This window comes from Serinus canaria, chromosome 5 (genome assembly GCF_022539315.1).
Source record: "Serinus canaria isolate serCan28SL12 chromosome 5, serCan2020, whole genome shotgun sequence".
In the NCBI taxonomy this organism is placed as follows: Eukaryota; Metazoa; Chordata; class Aves; order Passeriformes; family Fringillidae; genus Serinus; species Serinus canaria.
The window spans coordinates 41,718,075-41,733,525 of NC_066319.1; the positions used below are offsets into that span (position 1 = coordinate 41,718,075).

At 36.6% G+C, this 15,451-nt stretch overlaps 1 protein-coding gene across 5 annotated transcripts in view; it reads left to right on the plus strand.

Annotated features, from left to right (window-relative positions):
- NRXN3 (neurexin 3) overlaps positions 1–15,451 on the plus strand; it is a 909,952-nt gene that overhangs the window by 790,213 nt on the left and 104,288 nt on the right. For 4 of the 5 annotated variants that reach the window (XM_050975200.1, XM_050975204.1, XM_050975201.1 and 1 more), the window contains 2 exons: positions 6,381–6,470; positions 12,732–13,039. In XM_050975200.1, the coding sequence (XP_050831157.1) occupies positions 6,381–6,470; positions 12,732–13,039 (398 nt within the window). The remainder of the gene's footprint in view (positions 1–6,380; positions 6,471–12,731; positions 13,040–15,451) is intronic. The other variant, XM_050975202.1, reaches the window with a different exon arrangement.

The window sequence follows — 15,451 nt, forward strand, 5'->3', positions numbered from 1 at the left end:
TATCTCATTTTTTTATAAGCCACATCTGTGGTTTCAGGTTTGGACATTTTCCAAGTGTTTTCTAAAGCCACTGTAAGTAGAGATTTTTTTGCGTGTTTGGATTTTAGTGCAACCGTTCTCTATGTTATGTAAGACAAACCACAATATGGTCTTACAGTAACACAACAAAACATCTATACATAAACAGACCTGATGCTAAAATTTGATTGTAAGTGTTGTTATTCCTTTCTGATGTTTGGAGGAAGGTCTAGTCTTAAAAATAGATTCCAATCCTTTACTAATATGCTTGTGTCAGTTATCTAATTGCATACAAGCTATGGACAAATAGGGGTTGTACTTTGTAGTAATTAAAACAAAATATATACTTAAGGAAATGTGAAAATGGAGCAATTCAGTATCTTGTAAGTTTTTTAGTGCAGCTGCCTGAAAACAGAAGTGGTTAAAGAGGCTCAGTCTGTGCCAATAACAAGCACACTTGGGAAAGTTTTGTTCCCTTTATCAGAGGGGAAATGGCAGCTTCTCCATGATGCATGCAAGTCTCCTTTTCCAGGGCATACAGAATCAGGAGAGTTTTGGCATTGAATTCAACTGAATCAGTTTATGTTAGTGGAGCATTAACCCATCAAATATACACTTATACACTTTTCATGCTGTAGCAGACTGCTTCTCTCCCATGATGATGTCAATTAAGTGTGTGTAAATCTTAGTGAGATTATGGGCATCCATAAAAACTCAAAGGGAGCTGTCATTACAGACTGCTGGGTAAACTGAGCTATCAAGCACTAAGTGTTAACAAGCCCTTTTCCTACTGATTTTCCATCTACATTAAGGGGAAAATGGTGGAAACATTTTAAAGCTTGAACACTGATCTCAAGATGTTTCTTTAAATCATTAGTATCACTGTAGCATCTTTCACTTAATAACTGCCCAGTAGATAAAATGTCTCATTCTTTTTAGAGACTTAAAAGGCAATGAAGAAAATTCTGCTTCATAAAACAGCCTTTGACAGTATTTTAGATCAGATGAGTGTTTTCTTATGGTATTCTTTTCAGCATCTTCACAGATTTGACAGCACATCAGGATGGATTAATATTCCACCTAGAAGCAAGTACTTTATTTCTGCCCGGTGCAATTTGCTGGAACCTTTCTGTTTTTCTCTTTCACACCTAAGAGGTAGTAAATCATTATGATTGGTCTAGGCCAAGAAGTAAGATTTTTCCAAGCTTCATTTGTTCTTGTACTTTCTTTGGCTTAAGATTACTTTTTGGTTTAGAAATAAGCTTAATGCAATAAAGGTTACTTGTTTTCTTAAAGGAACCATCAGCAGAAAAGAATAACATCTTCTAGCACTGAAGAGTTTTGGAAGAAAATTCTGCTTTGCCCATGAGCAAATTTAAACTGTGTGCCTTGGACTCTTGCACTGCATAAAAAGTATTTCCTGTGGGAACTGCCAATAGTGATTGGCACAAGCAAATTATTTTGATTTTTTTTTCCCCATTATAGTTTGGTCTAAATTGAAGATTATCAAAAGCTGAAGTTCAAAGTGAATCCGATCTATTTCTCAGTATAGTCTGTAGAGCAGTGATACCAAGGGCTTCAGAAGAAAGACACAATGTCAGCAACCAATCATACTTAACCAGTAGTCTCTTGTTTTCATGACTGGATTGCACATTTCCTTTGGAAAAAGAGGGAAAGTCCAAGAGAACCCAAAAAACATAGAGCATTTCTGCCATGTTTCTTTCCAAAGTATTTGGTCATTAGCAATGTACATGGTATTTGAAATATTTAGAATATTCAGGTTAACCAAGATTCAAGAATCTAGATTTCAAGATGTTACCCTTAAAATCCTTGAGGTCGTAAAAGTCGAATTGCTTATCAGTTTGTTGAAAAACTTAGGACATGCAGCAGAATTTCTATTAATTGTGCATATAAGTCATAAATGGGAGAAAATACTTCTTTTAATCCTAGTCTTCACAGTTGGCTTTAGAATTTTTACATGAAAAAGGAATAAAAATAGGCAATATAATGTCTTATGAGGCACAGTTCTTTAGAAGAAGCTGAGTTGTTAAGCAGATCGAAGTCATTTTGATATACAGGCATTTACTATGTGGATGAAGGAAAAAAGAGGAAACTTATTTAAAATGAGCCTTTCCTATTGGTACTTGAATCACTTAAGTAGCTAGAATCTATAGCAGGAAGATATTTAGTAAATCACAAGTAGCAAAACCAATCAACACAATTTTACTGTAAAAAGCTATATCCTTTGACCTTTGAGACCCACATTGATTCTGACTGCAGAAGAACTATGTGATTAGGAGTATTTTCTGAAAATTTAAATCACTCTATTCTGTGTAGTCTATTCTGAAAAACAGCCTGGAATCAAATCTGGGCTGAAAAGGCAAAAAAAAGAGAGAGAATCTATATGAGTTATGTGAAAGGGTTGTTTGAATGTGTGTATCATTCAACTATAGAAAGAAACTACATTGAGGTCACAAAAGGATTGTTAAAATTTCTGTGTATGAATATGGACAAACAACACCTTTAATCACATCATGCCTCAGCTGTCAGAGGTTCAAGAAGCTTTCTTCATGCCAAACTTATGTTACTTCGTGTTGCAAACCATGATATTTCCTTTTTGAGCTCTCATATCAAATGTTGTGTTCATTTTTTAAAGCACAACTCCAAGTCAGTATTAATTTAACAATTGTGGGTTCTATTTGCTATATTTAATGGCTATTCTAAGCACTTAATGATGAAAAGGTTGTTCTTTACCTCACTGTTGTAATTGGATATATGAGTGAACACATTCTCATGCACATGTTTTTAAAAATCATTCTTACTTATGTCTGAAATAAAATTTAAAAACAAACCAAAAAAGAATAGATCAGATACTAATGTTTCAGTATAAACCTACTTGAATTTTCTAATGCCCTTCAATTTTTCATTGCTTTTAAAGGTATGATTTTTATATGTATTTTAATCTCGCTGAACATATCTGCATAATAATAACATAATAAAATTAATTTAAACCTGATTTAAAAAAAAAAGTTTTTAAAGATGTGGTGGGGAATAGTTGTCCTTTCCGGCTTTCTTGAAGGTCTAGAGCTATAAGAAACCCATTTTTCATCATCATGTCTTTTTTGATTGTCCCACTTGCTTTTTTTACCTCAGTCTTGTTGGCCTGTTCTTGTCAGACACCCTATTTCTGAGGAATTTCAATTCACCACGTTTTTTTCTTTTCTACAGTCAGCCTTTCACACAGAGGAAGAAGCAGTCCATGCCAGCCCCTGGCTGACTCTAGTGTTCCTCTGAACTGTCTTCATTCTGAAAAAGATCTCATGGCCAGCAGTAAAAGGTTACTTTTGTGCATACCAGTATGGATGAAGACAGTGGAGTTTCTTGTTGCTCGTAAATAGTGTTAGAGAATTTCTTTGGGGCTATAGAAAGTGTGCCTTCCCATCAACGAAATATTATCCATGCACTCATGGAACCAGTAGTCCTGGCTCAAAATGGACTCTATAAAGTGGGGGATAATGCCCACTTCTATAGAAACTGTGTCTGTCACTATCACATGCAATACAGATGCAGTAGCAGCCTCTTTGTAAGTGTTCGACACTGAGTTGAGAAAGAAATTTGGGTCTTTAAGTGCCATTGAATGCCTCCTGAGAATTTTTCAGGACCTAGTATTCTTTCCCCGCATGCAAAAAAAAAAAAAAAAAAAAAAAAAATTAAAATGAAATATATAGACACACTGCACCTAAACAAAAAGACATCCTAAAGGAGATGCAGAATTTGGATGATTGCATTTATGCAATTTTATCTATTTTGGTGGGCATGGATTAGTGTTTTGAGAAATGCCTAAGCAGAATGTTGTGCTAACTGATCTTAAAAAATAATTTTTTTTGTAGTGAGCTTGACTTAATTTTGTTTTTGTTCTCCCCAAACCAATGAGTCTTCTTCCCTGTCCTGTAAGCTGCCCCTAGGCTTACATGAATGGCAGAATTTGCAGGAAAAGAAGCTGTCATTTCAGTTTCTTATTAATAAACAGATCAAATATCTCTGTTTTGTTAATATTACTGTGTCTTTAGCTTTTGGTAGAGTTTTTCTTGTCTGTATTAACTCAGCTCCTCTGTATCAGTTTTTTCTTGGTTCCTGGATTAAACATGGTTCAAATTTTCTGTTTAGGAATATGTATTCATAGAAGTATAGAACAGACTTTTTGGTGGTGCTGCTATGAATTATGAGACCTGGGAATATACTTAAATGTAACTTCATGTCTGTGAGTGATGCCAAGTCACCACAGTATATTGCGAAGTATAATTTGACAGATGACTGAGAGAGTATTTTCAATTTTTTCTTTTCCTTTTAGTTTATCTGAGTAACCAAGTGTATATGGCAGGCATCTGAGGTGCAGCATAGAAAGTGGAGCAATAATGTGTGTTAGCTAGTGCTTAATTAGATATTTCTGTGATGGGGAATAGCAGTTTCCAACAATTAATATATAATATGGAAGGTAAAAAGTCATCTGATTTTTCAGGAAGGTAGCAAGTAATTGGGCCAGTAAAGTTGTTCTTAAATGCTTTTGCTTCTTTTTTACTGTGTAACCCAAATAAGCAGCAAGGTTCCTAAATGTTCATCATCATATTTGGAGATACTAACCCAAATGCAAATTGCTGCTTTCCTTACAGCTGACCTTACAGTAATATAGATGATGCTTTTTACAAATACTCCTTAAGATTAGCTCATATGGATCCTTGTGGGATTATATCTGGTGTGTTGCTATAGTGCTTCCCACGTGCTGCAGAAAGTCAGCAGTTCCAAGGTGCTGCTGGAGAGCCCAGCTGTGGTCAGCAGGTACCTCACGCAGACTGGCAGCATTTCTGAGCAGCAGCTGTGCAGTGAGGAGGATCAAACATGTGAGATTCACCAGTCATATTCCCTGCAGTATGACAGTGTCTGCTCTTGACTGGCTGGACTTTCATTATTTAGTTTTTAATTATGCTTTTTTCTCATTGGTGTCTCTTTGCATTGAAAAAAGATTGCAGCATCTGTTTCAGAAAGTCAGATAAATATGAAGCCCCATTAGGATATTTATATGTGTGTGTTTAAAGGCAATACTCCAAATTGAGCAGAGCAAATTGTGCTTTGACCACCATTTATTCAAAACACATACTGGAACACAACTGATCTACTGAACCTCTTGCTTACAGTAGCATTACTTCAGTAAGTCCTGGACTTAATCCTTTTTCTACAATATTATAATGTTGTACATAAAAAAAAAAGGACTTTTCTTATGCCTGTCTGAAGAGTTTTTGTAAAAATAATACTTGAAGCAAAAATTAGAATTAATCAGAAAATTACTCTGGTTGAAGAAGATGAAAAAGCAGAATGGTGGCCCTTGTTCACTGGCTTTCCTAGCATCATCAAACTGAGCTGCTCCTTTCTACTAGAGGTTCCATCTGACCTGTACAATTTTCTAGTAGCTAGGGAATTTGGACAGAGGCTTTGTGTGAATCCTGTTCCTCTCTGTGCTGTGCAAGTAAGAGGAGCATTCCACCAAAGCACACTTTAATGGATGAGTCTATTATCCATCAACGTGGAACAATAGAACTGTAATTGCCGGAATTTACATTTTGGCTAATTATTTCTGCTTTTATTTAAATTAGTTTCTAAGAGTTTGTTTTATTCTGGCAACAGGCCCAAGTCTTTGGTAACTGAACAGAAGTTTTCATGTATCCTTAATTAACAGTTCTCAGTTCTTCCTCTTTTTAAATTTTACTCCTCTTTTTTCCTGTTTATCTTTCCATTCTTAGGTGTTTCGATTTTTTTTCTATTAGATACTTTGGCATCAATTTCTTATATTTTCTTCCTTTTTTTTTTCCTGTTTACTGGGTTTCTAGTCCTAACACGAGTCTTTTACCAGTGCAAGAAGGTTTTTCAAATTACTACTGTGTGTGACTGACATATTGTGCCATGTCCATATGCAATCAGATCAAGAGTCTGATCAGAATGTTTTAACTCATGGCACTGAGTTCATGCAAGGTCTCACACTGCAGACAAATTGCACATGCCTTCTAACCAATTTGGATAAACAAATACTCTGAGGAGAATCTGAGTTATCTTTTTTTTGTAGGCTTTAATTTCTTTGACCTTCCAGAACCTCAGGCAATTGGATGTATAACTATTCTCCACTCTACTAAAGATAAATCTCTCTCTTTTCAATATTATATTATATATATATATATATATATATATGTACACACGTACACACTTATTTATCTATAGCTAAATAAGGTCATAAAAAAGTCAAAAATCTAGGATGTTTTAACTATTTCATTGACTTTACAGATTGTTTTTAAGCTGTTTTTTAAACTTTAAAGGCAACACTGATAGTGAACGGTTCCAAATGGTAAAACAGAAAATCCCCTTCAAATATAACCGACCTGTAGAGGAGTGGCTGCAGGAAAAAGGTAACAGTCATTAAAACTTTCATTTTAAACCCATTTGGTTCTAAACTCTCATTTTTAAAGCCTGCAAATAAATGTTTCTTAAATGATAATCGCCTGCTGCATAAATGAGTGTTTTAATTTTCATTATAATTTGTGTCAGCTTCCACCTGCCATATGTTGATAAATCATGCTATAATACATTGCTATTAAAATGCAGTTAAAGGGGCGAAATTCTAAGCTTGCTGTAATAGTAATGACAAACAAGCAAAAATTCAGGAGATGATTTCTAAAAAAAAAAAAAAGTCAAATGAAGAAGAGTGAAGAGCAACAACATGTATTATGGCAATTTAACCACTGCATGATTTTCCTATTTTAATTTGGGCTTGAGCTACGTGTATATCTTTTTTATTGAAGTTTTGTTAAAAGATTTTCAAATCTACTTGTTAAACCACTTCCTTTAAGTTGATTTTTCTCATGAGTCTGATTAGCCACTATAGCTATGTATTTCCTAATTGTATTAATATAATTAAATTATTTTAAAAAATGTTGTAAAGAAACATTTTTTAACATTTTCATTTAAATTACAGAGACGGAGACAGAGAAAATTATTGTTCTGTTGCTTTTATGCTATGTCTGGAGTACAGGTTGAACAGTCAAATAATATTTGTCTAAAATACGGATCAAATTCTTAATCTAAGGCAGTGCTGCCTAATTTTGTGTGTTTGCCTGGAGTAATTGGCCTCAGTTCAACAAAAAAACTTGTTAACATGAATAAGTCCAGATGGCTCGAGTGAAAGTTCTGCATGCAGACCATGACCTTTTGAAATGGGACTTGTGTCAGAACGGTAATTTTTTTTTTTGGTAAGGAATTTGGAGAGGGAAAAAAGACATCTTGGATGTAGAACCCATTTTAAACCCAGTTGAAGATAACAGAATAACTTGATTTCAGTAGGGCATGAACTAGGCTCCTGGTAATACAATGGAGTTAAAGTCAGGAAGATTTTCTCCGTCTATTAGTAAATGTGGTATTAAAAAACAAAAGCATTGTAACTAACTCCTTGCCTTGAAATCTAGACAAAGCAGAACGCAATCTTCTCTTGTTTCCATTTATGAAAGTACAGCTAATAAAAGGGGGTGACCTCTGAACTCAGGTTTTGCATTTTCTGTGCTGATTTAAACTATGGTTGCTAGCGCATTTTCCAGGAAGGAAAACCAGTCTCTTGTAGGACTGGAAAAATATAATTTATGTTCTGTTTCAAATTTCTAATGTCAGCTGAATTAACAAATAGATTTATCCAATATGAATTAAGGTCAGGAAGGATGTGGCTAAATCCAGTCAAAATATTTTCATGTGAAGGGCCTGGTCCTGCAAAGAGTTGTGCACACTCGGTTCCTATTAACTTGAACAAGAGCTGGCAGTGTTGTTCACTTTTCAGCTTTGGTCTACAAAGGTGTAATGTTTAAAACTAAAGCTAAAGTATTATATGAAAATAAGGCAAAAATATTTGTTTAACCAAAACAGAATTGGTTTTTTTACCACCAGTATGTCATGAACAGTTAATTCAGCTAAACTGTAAATAAATTTGAAGATAATAATAAACAGAAAATGCTACTGAGTCTCAGTGGGTTGCCCTATTAATTTACAAGATCAAACTAAATTAGGTAAATAAAGTTTAACAATAAAAAGAGAATAATTTTGGTAAGTCTGAATTGCTAAAGTCCCTTTAACACTAAAGACAATGATTGCCTCAATTTTGTTAAAAGAGATGCATGTCTAATTCCTTGATGCAATTCATGTGCTTGAGAAACCCATCTCTTTTTTTTTCCTTTTGGTTTGGTTGTGGGTTTGTTGGTTTTTTGGTTTTTTCATTTTTGGTTTTCCACAAAATCTTTTACTTTATATCACAGCTTCTACAAGTTTGAACTTAAAAGCATGCCAAGACAGTTTCATTTGTAATTCATCCTGAAGTTTTGAACTGAAGTCTACCTTTTGTGGATATTGATGCTTTGTTAAAAGACAATCACACATGCACTAGAGTCTAAAAGAGACAATATTTGAGTCTTCAGGCACTCTCAAAGCACTGGATGTGGTCAGGCTAGAAGGATAGGGCTATGTTTTTACTAAAGTGAAAGGAAATTCAGTCTTTCCATTATGTGTCAGGGAGTGACATTGTGCAGTGTAACACCTGAGACAATATTGTAACTTGGTTTGTTCATTCCAAAGTAGACAGACATTTTCAGCAATTCAGGTACCACTCAAATTTAACAAATGTAAGAATGAGTAATTTATGTAGCTGTTCATCAGCCTGCTCATCCATCTGGTCATCCATCTAACAATTAATGTAACATGAAAGCCTTCTGTCTGAAGACTTTATAAAGAGGGTGAGTGAAAGGGTAGCTTCCTATCAAAATGGAGCAAGACAAGCTGATGGATGGAGGAATAGATTCATCAAAGAGTCAGCATATAGAATAGCTGTCTTGCCCATGTGAGTTCTTGGCTTGGGTGAGGTAACATGAAATGTTTTTTGATTGATATATTTGAATGCTATAGATTTGGTCTTCCTTTGGTACTGCTATGTTATTCATAATAATGAAATAGTCCATTCTTGGAAAACAAATATAACACCTTATCTTTCTGAAGTGGCATCACTGTTGGATTTGAAGGGCTTTTAAATTCTATAAATTCAAATAATTTTAAGAGCCCAGGTTTACAGTCTGGAATTGCATGAGTAATAAGCAAAATATTAAATGCTAATAACTTCATTGAGATTATGTATGTGAATGTAAAAAAGTAGTGTTAATCTTAAATTGTTCAACTTCAGTAGTCATAAATCCAGCAGATTTCCTTAGCAGAATACTTGGTGTCTGCTAAGGCACAGATGCTACCTGTTCTGCAATTGGATGAGCTAATAAAGACCCAGAAGCATCTCATCAAAAGGATTGATCCCAGAAGTACTTAATTATTCAAATCTCTCTTACCTGTAAAGTCTCCTTGATGTAAGTGGCTGCACTTTTGAAGCAAGTACTATTAGTATGAATTAGGATTTGCAAAATCAGGCCCAAAATCTCTTCTAGTGCTATGGAAAAGTTGCACTTCAGATTTCTCTGTGGTATTTTTAATTAGAATTCAGTTTTCCAAATGAAGACGACAATGAGAGAGCAAAGAAACAAAAGCCTGAACTATTCAGAATGCTTACAAAACACCTCAGTTTTCTTTAGTATGACACTAATATAGCACTAGGAAGAGTTCTCTTTGGAAAAAAAAAGGAGTGCAGAATTGAATTACATACCTAGTAGAATTTACTAATATAAATAGTTCATCAATAAAATCCAGTGGGCAGATAGATTTTACTTGGGGGAAGTAAAGGCTTCAGCTAAATTCCCTTCAACGAATGATCAGAAGAGACATATGGTGGCAGAATGAAGTGTATATTCTCTCCAAAGATTTTTCTCATTCCATGTTCATTTCCCTGGTGTCTTTGTCGTGCACATGCACACCATCTTAGAGCAAAGAATGAGGAATTGCACATAGTAGGTGGCTGCAACAAGTGATTGTTCTTTTAGCAAACACATTTTTAGTGTGGTTTCCAACATTAACCATATAGTACAATGCATGAATGCTGATCTGGAAAACCATATAACAGTGAAGACTCCAAATTACACAATCAATTTTTTTTTTCTTTTTTTCTTTTTTCTTTTTTTACTGGAAAGGGGTCACGTCCTTGGTGTACACTTTCTTTCAACATTAGAAGATGCAGATGAAGGCCCATGATTGGAAACATGGTCTCTTTTTTTTCAGGCTTAATATACTTACTCTTCATTCTTTCAAATAATGCAAGAGATATGACAGACATGTAAAGCCGTGCTATGAGCTTGGGTTAGAATAGTTGATATCCTGAGCTGAGTCATGACCCTCCAATAAAAGTGGGAGAACCCCTCTCCTGTCCTTGTCTGGGGAGCTCTCCCACCTGGAACAGCAAAAAATTTTCCTTTCTTTTCACTTTCCACCTTCTCCCCTTTGGCAAAATATGAAAAAAAGATACTAAATTAATTCAAATTAAGAAGGAAATGGAAATGCAAGTGGAAAACTGAACTGACCATTATCTTCCATCTGTTTTTAGAGATAACATCTCAAGATTAGTGAAATAAGTCCCTTTATTCCTAAGTCCCTTCTTTACTCATCTTTACGTCTATCATGCGTGAGGTAGGAAGAAGGGAACAGTTGCAAGTGACATGTTTGAGTTTCTGGGGGCAGGGACAATATGGACAGAACTATAGTGCTGGAGGGAGGGAACATATTTAGACTAAGGTTCTTACAACATATCCCTTATAAAATCCAAACAGCATGACAGAAGAGAAAAGCAAGCTCTGAGGACATGGTATGGGACTGAAGTTTGACCTTCTAAAGTGTACGGTGCCATTTCTTCTACAGTGCCATTTCAGACAGGAGCTGGCCTGAGAGGGATGAATATCTTAACAGATGGTGTTACTGGGCCCTATTTTTGTCATAGACAAGAGTAAAAGCTCTATATACATTCTGAGAATTTGTGGCTTCAGTGCATGTTTATTGGTGTTTAATAGACACATGTTGCCTCTGGCAAGTTTAAAACCTCCTGAGATGCAGAACATCGCATCAGATGTTTCAATACTTTCCAGGGGAAGGATATACCCCATTTTTATTTCTCATTTCTTCATCAATGCACTTACTCCACCCTGACCAACTCCTGATTTTCCATTTACAAATCTGAGAGTGAGGAGCACAAGGGATGTGCAGCCCACCTCCACATGTCTGTGTGTTACACCTCTCCATATGCTGTTGCTTAGTTAGCTAGGGCCCTCTTTGGGGACAGGAACTACTTTCAGATACATTTCTTCTCTTGTCCCCATTCTCTTCCCCATGGTCCATCCTGTCACCATAAGATGATGCTACACCGCATCACCACTTGACTTCGAGACCTGCCACGACGACCAAAATTGGTGAGCTCCCCCATGTATTTTGATCTCCTCTAACCACTGGCTGTGGAGAAATGAGCAGTGGATCATAGGTTGTGCTTTCCTACATGGTGGCATTCTGCACCTCTCATCAGCCTGGACCAGGCAGAAAGTGGCGAGTGAGAACTGGGGAGGGGGAATGGGATTGGAAAACATATTTCAAACTTCATAAAAATGGGAAAGCACAAGATATTTAAATGATTATTGACTTGAAGCTGCATCGATAACCCTTCTGAGCAATATCCAGTCTGGTTGTCTTCTAATTCAGCAGATTTCAGGCAGCATGCCCCTAATCTTTTGAGGAATAGTGAAATTATAGGCACTGCCTTTGCACTTTATGAAGCAATTTATTTCTTAACATGGTAAACCTACTGCAGCCTGGGACATAACCAGTATTTATAGAGCAGTCCAGGCTGAATGTGATGTAAGTGTCCTGCAGAACTAAGTGAATTGGCAATTGTTACTAGATTTATTTTTAATAATTATATTTTTTATTACATATGATATTGGACCTCTTCTAACACTCAAGATGTGACCACAACTAAACCACATAACCCTGCCTACATTTGAATTTCACTGTCTGTAAGAGCAGAGTAAGGCATTCTGGGGCTTAACCATCTGAAGCACTGTTATCCTCACAATTTCAAAAGCTTTACTCTTTCAGAGACATCAGAAATGTTTGTGTGTGTTCTTTCTTGGGTTTAGATTTGCAAGCCTTCTCAACACAAGGTTTACAGGTGAAAGATCATGACTGATCCTATCATAACACTCCTACTTAATTCTTATATCGTTTCATTTTTACCTGATGTTTTACTGTTTTTGAGCTAACCCTTGAAACCTTGGCATTGTTAAAAGTGGCTTTATGAGTTAATCTAATGTTTTTACAAAAAAGTCCAAAAGGAGATTTATTTATGGGCTAAAGCTTGACAGGTACTGTAGTTTGAATTGATAGTACAAAAATAGCCGCATGTTGAAGTCCTTTTTTTTTAGTTTAAAATTCATCCAATCCTGAAAGAACAGGTTGAGATTTCTAAAGATCCTCCAGAGTTTTGATGTTTGAGTGGATGGTGAGGTATAAAGTTCAGTTTTAGGAATTCATACTTCCAGGTTAATCATCTTTATTAATGACTTTTAGGCACCACACTTCCATACTCTTTCTCTGCAGTCATCACATACACTCCCAAGAATGAATCTACTTCTTCTTTGTCCATCAGTTCGGGCCAGGGCTCAATGTAGTATGCAAACTGAAGGAAATGTCTGTCAATAATGTTATTCACCCCCCTTCACTAGGACGACAGTTAACGATCTTCAACACCCAGGCGCAAATAGCCATAGGAGGGAAGGACAGAGGGCGTCTCTTCCAAGGCCAGCTCTCCGGGCTCTATTACAATGGCCTGAAAGTGCTGAACATGGCGGCAGAGAACAACCCCAACATTAAAATCAATGGAAGCGTCCGACTCGTTGGGGAAGTCCCTTCCATCTTGGGAACGACACCCACAACCTCGGTGCCACCGGAAATGTCGACTACAGTCATGGAAACCACAACCACGATGGCGACCACTACCACCCGAAAAAATCGTTCACCGCCCAGCATCCAGGTGAGTCAATTAGTCCTTTCCCTTTCCTTCATTTCTTAATCGTCTTGCTGCTCATTTGTAAGTTCATAGGAGCTATGTTCTCTGAATATTGCTCCACGTAACTCTTTATTTTAAAAATGTTGTCCTCCTGTGTTGGACACAGGACAAACAGCTGGCTGAATTGCTTTGGCACATACATGTAAGAATGGAAATGGACTTTGCTCCTGATCTAGTCCAATCCGATTTGTGTGATTGTCACAATGTGTACAAGAACAAGGTTTTAACTACGTTTCAAAAGTTCCATATGTGGGGAAATGTATTCTGAAGAGAGTTACGCGGCTTAATGGGAGGTGGGTGTATGGTTATTTATTATTATGACAGGATGAACTGCTGCAGTAGTGAAGTTCATAATGAGGAGAAAAGCAATGGAGCATTACTTCCATTTGGAGTCATTTTTTATTTCCCTTTTATAGCCTTCCTGCAGAGAATTTTGAAGGAATGCTATGAAGATCAGTTTCTTGTAAGATGTAGATGTTCCAACATAGAGCAGTTCCCATCTATTTGGTAAAAATCATTCCTAAAGAAAAAATTAATTTCAGATTATCTGACTTAATTGTGCCAAAGTAGTTATTTCAGCCCTTAAAATGCAGTGGATTTGGAACCACTTTTATGGCAGCCAGAATATGGCACTGATTCGAAATAAACACCTTCAATTGGCTCTCCTTGTCCATGCAAAGTGTCATGTAACTAACTAATCTGAGCTGTGGATTATTTATTTCAGCAGTATGCTATCATGTTATTGTGTTATCAACTAGAATGAAACGTGTTTGAAATCATTAGAGAGCTGGAGCTACTGGAGAGACTCTAGCTAAGGGACTCTAAAATGAGTATGGGACTGGAGTGTTTCTTGGATGAGAAAAGGTTGAGAGCTGGGACTGTTCATCCTGGAAAAGAGAAGGCTCATGGGGGGATCTTAACTGTGCATACAAATACCTGAAGGAATAGTGTAAAGACGACAGTGGTGCCCAGTGACAGGACCAGAGACAATGGGCACAAACTGAAACACAGGACTTTCCCTCTAATCATTGGGAAACATTTGTAACATGAGGGTGACTGAGCATGGGCGCAGGTTGCCCCAAAAGGTTGTGGAGAGTCCATGCTGTTAAAATTCAAAAGCCATCTGCACATAGTCCTGGATGGCTGACTCTGCATGATCCTACTTGACCAGGGGTTTGGACTAGATGACCTCCAGAGGTCCCTTCCAATCACAGCAATTCTGTGAGGTATGTCTGGCTCCAGTGGAATTTACAGCTATTAGAGTAATTAATTCCAAGCTGAGGTTTAACAGTGCCCGCTTTGGTACTCTGTAAATCCAGATGGCAACAGGACTGGGATTAATTGAGTTATTAGCCTCAAACACCCAGTAGGTGATTTTATAAAGTTTCAGCTAAATAAGGGGAAATTACCCTATGTTTGTTCACTGTTTTTCATAAACTTTGTGAGCATTTCCTTCTCTGCAGTGACTAGTTCTAATTTTAGAGAAAATATTTGTACAGTTACGTCTCCAGAATGATTAATTCTGTGGTTCTTATCCTGCCCCCTATAATTTTTAAAGGCAGCTAACTGTGTTTAGCTATAGCAGTGGACAGAAAATGGCACTGGACCTTTATGGGCTGGGTCAAGCTGGAAATGATGCTGGCTTGCCTGAAAAGGAACTCTTTCTGAAAGCTTCCTGCCTAGCCTACGTGGTAGTTCACTCAGCCTACAGAGACCATTGTGTGCTGAAAGAGCATCAAGAAGATTTAATAAAGTGTCAAAGTGCTTCTAAAAACATGGTTAGAGCAGCGATTTCCTGGATACACATGCACCACAACAAATGGCCTCATCTCAGCTGATATTAAAGCAATAACTCTTTGACACTTCATGCTACCCGCTGAAAGAAAAATAAAGGTCAATGTGTACCTCTATTACAACTTTCTGCATTTCAACATTGGGCCATTTTATTGCTGTTGCAGCAGAGATAGTTTGGCTTTTTCCCTTATTTTTGCTGGAATTTGATTCTGTCTGCTTAAGTTGCAGTATCTGTGTAGTGAAAGTGAGAAGAAATTTTCTTTTCCTGTTTGGGCAGTATCTCTAGCCGTGGTTTTTCAGGTGCCTAATGGTTATTTTATCTTGCTTGTCTTCGACATCACCATCATTAAGCCTGCTTACAATTTTAGATCTAAGTGGTGGAAAAGTCTAATAGACCAAGTTTACTCTTTGGGAAACGTAAAATATAGACACCTGAGGCTATGAGAGGTAGTAATACAGTTAATTATTACCTTGTTCCAGATTTCTCTTTTCTGCTCAGAAATAAACAGTCATTCTTCACTTTCAAAGCTGTTTAAAGTTTAGCCTCTTCTGATTCCAGTCAGCATGATTCAGGCACTTTTT